This window comes from Histoplasma capsulatum, genomic scaffold (genome assembly GCF_000149585.1).
Source record: "Histoplasma capsulatum NAm1 scaffold_4 genomic scaffold, whole genome shotgun sequence".
NCBI lineage: Eukaryota > Fungi > Ascomycota > Eurotiomycetes > Onygenales > Ajellomycetaceae > Histoplasma > Histoplasma mississippiense.
The window spans coordinates 1,619,453-1,625,642 of NW_001813979.1; the positions used below are offsets into that span (position 1 = coordinate 1,619,453).

Sequence of the window (6,190 nt, forward strand, 5' to 3'; positions counted from 1 at the left end):
CAAATCGGTTACTCCCCTTATCTCTCCCTCCCCTGAAGGAGATGCTCCAATAAGACCCGTCAGGGGGTCCTTTGTTTCTTACTATACTAGATTCGGGTCCAGCGACCGCAGTCACAACTACTTCTACATCAGCGTCGCCTAGTGATGTTGTGACTCCCAACCCACCCTCTACTCCGGGATCAAGTCCTACACCCAGTTACGATGGTGGACCAGGGTTCGCACCCTTAACTCTAGACCCAGACGGAAATTTGCCCGAACCCTCACCAAGCACCACAGAAATCTCAGCCACAACTCCTACCAACCCCACAACCGTGGATTATCCTGAAGATTCTTCGCAAACCCCTCAGCCAACGAGATCCGATCCAGAATCAAATCCCCCGGCCATCATCCCATTACTGCCCAACCGACCCAGCAATAGCTTCCCTGCTTCTAATTCACCGTCTAACGTTCTACCAATCGTAGCAGAATCGCCGACATCCACGCAGCCCCAGTTTCTTGTGTCTACGGTTACAGTAACGGCCATTAAGACCGTCTACCCCACATCTCCGCCTGATAGCCCTATTCCCACCCCTACTGCGCATGCGCAGGCACAGGGGAAAGCAAAAGCTCAAACAGCACCCACGGCCATTTCCCCATCGTCTGGGTTTATAGTATCGATTCGACCCTCTGCACCCTCACCTCCTCCCTCGCCATCGCCTCAGGCAGCGGAGCTTCCACCACGAGAATCGCCCGAACCAGACTGTGTCTCCGATCACGACAACGGCTCCTTCCCCCCTCCTACTCCAACACCGGCGTTGGAATCTGCTCCCCCTCCCCCTTCCACTCCTCCTTCACAGCCATCTCCTTCCGGCCCCAGCAAAAGGGCTTTTCGGACTTTGAGTTCCCGCTTTCGAAAGAACTTGGCTGTGATTCGTGCGGGTGGTCGGGTGGTATGATGGGATATTTTTTTTCCCTGTCGATGGTTGAGTGGCTGATATGGTGGGTGGAGAGTTCTCCTATCGTTTTCCTTTGCGGAATCCGTTATATCTACGATGTACTGTACACTTTTTTATTTTCATTTTTATTCTCATTTATTTATTTTCTCCTTTGGCATTTAACGTTCTTGCATTTATTTTACCTTCTTTATTTGTTTATCCATCCATGTGCAATTGTAAGGTTTTCCATTCCTTTCAACATTTCGCTCCTTCTTTATTTCTCGCTCTCTCGCCTTTTTTTGTATTTTCCTCTGCCGGCCACGAAGAAAACATTGAGACGAAAAAATGTATTGCTATTATTATATATAGGAAAGGAACGTACCTCGAATTATCAACGGTATTGGCTGTTGTCAGTGCCTTGGGGCGGCGAGAATTGATCGTCTAGATATGCTGTAATGAATCTTTGGGGGGGAGGGGGGTTGGGTGTTTATTGTTATTTATTTTCATTGGTGCGAGCTGCATTGCATTTGCTTGTTAAAGTTATCTTCTCCTGTTTTTGCTATATTTTCATCTTTTTTTCATCTCTTTTACATCGTATTTGATTTTAAGTTACTACGTTCTCCTATGTCAATCTCTCTCTCTCTCTCTCTCTCTCTCTTTTTTGTTTTCTTTTCGTATTTTCGTTTATTGTGAGTTGTTTGTGTTGAGTGATTTGCTTTTTGCTTTTCCCTGCTGGCCTTGTTTCTCTTTGATCTGTGATCGAATAATAGGGGCCTTTTATGATAAGACTGCCAGATATTTTCTTTTTCTATAACCACACTTTCCTCCCCTCTACCCTACATAGTTTGTGTAAATATACATGTGTTTCCTCGTCGAGGATATTTCTTTGTTGGGCTTTTGGATTGACACAGCGTAAAAAAAGGAGGTTAGATAGAGAGGGCGTATTTGATCTTCGAACGTTACTCCCTTCAATAAACCACCAATTTACCGCCTTTGACTCGGATGTATGAACGGCACGAATTTTGGCCAGTCGCCATTATGGGCCGATACGATCCCAACAGCAAGCGGCATGACTGAAACGCGCTTCAGACGACAGTGGCTTAGTTCCAAATTGCCGATCTCTCTCTTCAGGCATACGCTGTAATGGCTCACTCTGGGCAACCTTCGAATGCTGTTGGTCACCAGAATGTCAGTATTTTTACGCCGGAGCACATCTGCAAGCAAAATTCCAAGTTAGGAGGTTGATTCTGGCATACGGGGACATTATCTCTGCATTTGCGATGGCTGATTTCTTCACTTCAGTGGCGTTGGACCAAGAAAGCTTGTCTGATGCTTTGCAGCAAAAGTCAAGGCCAGAATAGAATGGTCAAAGCGAACCTTCACCATTCGACTCTTCGAGGCCTTCGACAAAAGCGCCAATCCCAGAAAGAAAGATAAAAAAAAACAAATGTTATTGATTGTGAGTTAAAAAAAAAAAAAAAAAAAAACAGGGACAAGCCACTTAAAAGCACACACGGTCTGGGGTTGTGCAGAGCGACAGAAACTCCAGCTTTCGCAACATTGAAACCGCGCCCAAGTTCACAGTTAATGCACGCTGGTGTCCTTGCTCCCCGTCTACCCAAGAGCAACATTGCTTGTTAATGTCAAGTAGTTATCAAGCTGTCGTCATGAGCTACCCGCGCAAACGCACGTTGCTTGCATGCGACTTTTGTCGCCAAAGGTTAATATAATAATTAACAGTCATTGCAACTGAGAAAGATTCGCCTCATAATCTACGCTCCGTTTTCCGCGCAATACAGGCTGCAGGAAACTGACATTTTTCCTTGTTAGAAAGCGTCGCTGCGATGGCTCGAAGCCTGTCTGTGGCAATTGCTCCGAGGCAGAAGCAGAGTGCCGGTACCAGGAGCTTCCGATTCAGTCGTAAGCCGCATGAGATACTGCGAATATAACAACTAACATAAAACTCGATTCTTCCTGCGGATAGTACTATGACTGACAGTGTTTTCCACAGTCTAGAATCTCCAGCGATCCCCTCAGCAATATCAAGAAGGCTTGACAGTATAGAATCACTCCTCAAGTCCCATTCAGAAGCAATTGCTGCGATTTCTCAGCAGCAGCAGGTTTTGGACGCTCTATGCTCCCCCCATGAGATCCTAGATGCGCAGGCAGTGCCAACAGATGCAATAATTATCGAACCGCCAATCCCCGATCCATCTCGCGTCGACAGGCTCAATTTGACATCTCCACTTAGCAATACACACTCTTCTCCATCGTCGATTGCGGGTATCAGTCCTGAATTTAATACTGCTCAGGTTGATGGAAGTGGCAACTTATTTGCCCCCTTCACAGGCCCGCCCAAACACCAGACGTCACCAGTAAATAGTCTACTTAAATTACCAGTCATCAGGTCCCTAGTGGGAGAACTCCCCGAAGATCATTTCTTTTCAATCGAGTCTCGACACGTTCCTCCGGCGCCTGGCACCTGGATATTCTCCCAGGCGGAGCTTCCAGCTATCGAGCAAGAGGTCACAGACCGGTTGGTAGAGACTTTCTTCTCCGACATCCATCCGTGCCATCCAATTCTAGACCGTGATGCATTTTTCGCAATGTATGAAAATGTCATGTCGGACGGGCTGGGGTTGGGTTTGCAGTCGGCATTTTGTCTTGTCGTTTTTGCGCTGGGGGCTGTGGCATCAGAGGCCGCAGCGGTTGATCCGCAAGAGCAATACTGGGAGCCGGCCCTGAAATACCTCCAACCCGCTTTAAAAATTCTTATGGCTGAGTCTGCCTTTTCATTTGGGACCGACTTGCGGTTCGTTCAGGCGTTGATATTCGGCGGGATTTGTTTTGCATACATGGCAAAGCCGTTGCATAGCTGGAAGCTCATTCACATGGCTTCTACGGATGTGCAGCTGCTGCTGTCGAGGTGAGTGGTGGAGTTAAGTATTTTGTATATGTTTATTCCTATCTGAGTTCTGAGAGCGTCATGGATGAACTCCCTTTGCGTGCGCTAATTTCCCCATGAACTTGCAGGAGTGAAAGTGCCGCCATTGGTGAATCGTACAAGGAGCGGATACTAGAGGCATGCTGGAGTTGTTTTCTTCTAGAATGGTTTGTTTCCGCCGCACCTTCACACATGTCCCAACCCCAGTCCCAGGCCAAATCAGAGGGTTAAAAAAAAAAAAAAAAAAAAAAAAAAAAAAAAAAAAGCAAAGAATACAAAGATACAAGCCTAATTGTGGCAACTAATCTATCAATTAGTGATTATCTTACCGAGCTTAAGCTTCCACCAAGTGGAATCGAAACGCTGGTCGATGACATGGCACTTCCTAAAGCTGGCAATCCCAGCGATCGAGAGGGGCTAAGTTATCTGGCAGAGATATCCATGAGAAGCCTCCTGAACCGAGTGCTGAGTTCTCTCCCCAACGAGTTCGAAAGCGGCCAGTTAAGTGAGGAGTCTGAAGTAACCGGGGCTATCACGGTCGCGTCAGAGCTTGATCAGCAGCTCTTACTGTGGTACGATTCCGTCCCGGAAATGATCAAACCAACGCTGGGTGTGGGGCCGACTGCCGACGGCCGCGAGAGGACTCTGAGGATCCGCTACTACCAAGCAAGATACATCATCCATCGCCAATTCGTGGTGTATTGCGCTTCACTGCCGGAAGACAGAGAACCATCCCCGAAAGTCCTGGAGGAGGCGCAGGTGTGTATCGAGAGTTGCAGGCTCTATTTGCAGAATACTGGCGAGATTTTGAAAAAGCCGTCACAGTATACCTGGACACTGGCACAGTCGTAAGTCTGGAATTTTGACTTCTAGGATAAGATTATGTTATAAAACTATGTAACTATGAGCTTGCTCATCTAACAAAACATACAGGTCACTTGACGCCGCCCTGGTCTTGACTACTGCCTCACTTTCACGGCATTTAAAAAATCTAGTTCCAGATATCCTTCCGCTGCAGCAGTTGCTCATTGATAACATTGCAAGATGGGCGGCGCCGGAATCTAGCTTTGAGTCCATCTTATGCATTCTTGGTGATATAGTCGGGAAGCAGCAGTTCCATTGAGATCTTGGCCTGTGAGGAGCGGAGAGGACCGTACCGCTCTTTTGTGCCTTTGATTGACTGTTTATTTTTCTGTGATGGATAATAGTATGTATGGATATATCTGCCTTTTGCACTAGGAGGAAACACAGCCGGGCGCCCTCACTGTAAATTTTGAAAGAAGAAGAAGAAGAAAGTAAGGAAACTGTTACCAGGTGCATACATCTGAGCGGTTCGACATCAGTTTCACCCTCGCGCGATTTCTGCGCAGAGCAAGAGGGATATCATGATCTCCTAGTACATACACACATGCATACATGCGGCCGTTAGTCCTCCAACCAACATACCGTTATATTTTCTTTTTTGCAGTTGAGGAAAGCCACATGGAAGGTTGCCGGATGCGGCCAACTGGCGCTGCCCCGGGCTGCGATGGAATCTGGGGATATAACTTAACGAAGCAAGCAAGCAAGAGATCGAATGAATACTAGTAGTATATATGGCGTTGCAATTTTTTTTTTTTTTTTTTTTTTTTTTTTTTTTTTTTTTAACTTTTCTGCTGTTTTTTAATCTTCTCCTTTCTACGGAATATGCTTTCTTCAAATCCTCTCGCATGATGTTTTCTTGCAAGGGTATCAAGGATCGTTTTTATGCAAGCCTTGGCGCATTGTCGCTGGTTTGTTTGCTTGCTTGGCTTGATTTCCCATAGCTATCAATTCCATATATATCGATCAATATGTATTCCTTTTCTTTTTCCCTTCCCTTGTATGTGCAGTGCCTAAATTGTGGCAATTGCCTCGGATGGTAATTCCAGGTACTACTATTCACACGGTCCCAAATCATCCAATAAATGCAAGAGATATTAGAGATGATCCCATGGATGGTGTTCCCAGTAGATCTGAGAATATTTAACAGATCTTTGATTTGTTTAGTTAGTAATACTTTTATTTATTCATTTAAATCAAAGACAAATATAGCTGATATTCAACTGTAATAAGTGAACAAAAATACATTCTCTGAGACACTGGTCACAACGGACTTCTTTCATACAAACAAGCCTATATATATATATATATATATATATATCAACGGCCAACCTTTTGAACTCTCTTCACTGTGGGCCGTTTGGCTTCACAGTGAGACCGCCAAAGCCGGCTAGCCCTGAGCAGAAGTAGCTGGTACCTTCTTCCCGCCGCCCAAATCCCACATGGTCGCAAGTCACAGTGTCCTTTCCCC

General features: G+C 46.0%; 2 protein-coding genes across 2 annotated transcripts in view; both read left to right on the plus strand.

Moving 5' to 3' along the window:
- Positions 1-935, plus strand: part of HCAG_04489 (conserved hypothetical protein) — a gene marked incomplete at both ends in the record, with an annotated part of 2,438 nt that extends 1,503 nt beyond the window's left edge. The window contains one exon of the mRNA XM_001540599.1: positions 103-935. Coding sequence (XP_001540649.1) covers positions 103-935 — 833 coding nt within the window. The remainder of the gene's footprint in view (positions 1-102) is intronic.
- A 1,122-nt stretch (positions 936-2,057) lies between these two features.
- HCAG_04490 (predicted protein) lies at positions 2,058-4,981 on the plus strand (the record flags this gene model as incomplete). The annotated part of the gene is made up of 7 exons (XM_001540600.1): positions 2,058-2,154; positions 2,255-2,373; positions 2,770-2,834; positions 2,926-3,840; positions 3,948-4,025; positions 4,176-4,706; positions 4,792-4,981. The coding sequence occupies 7 exons, from the start codon at positions 2,058-2,060 to the stop codon at positions 4,979-4,981; spliced, it is 1,995 nt and encodes a 664-aa protein (XP_001540650.1).
- Positions 4,982-6,190: the final 1,209 nt, after the last annotated feature.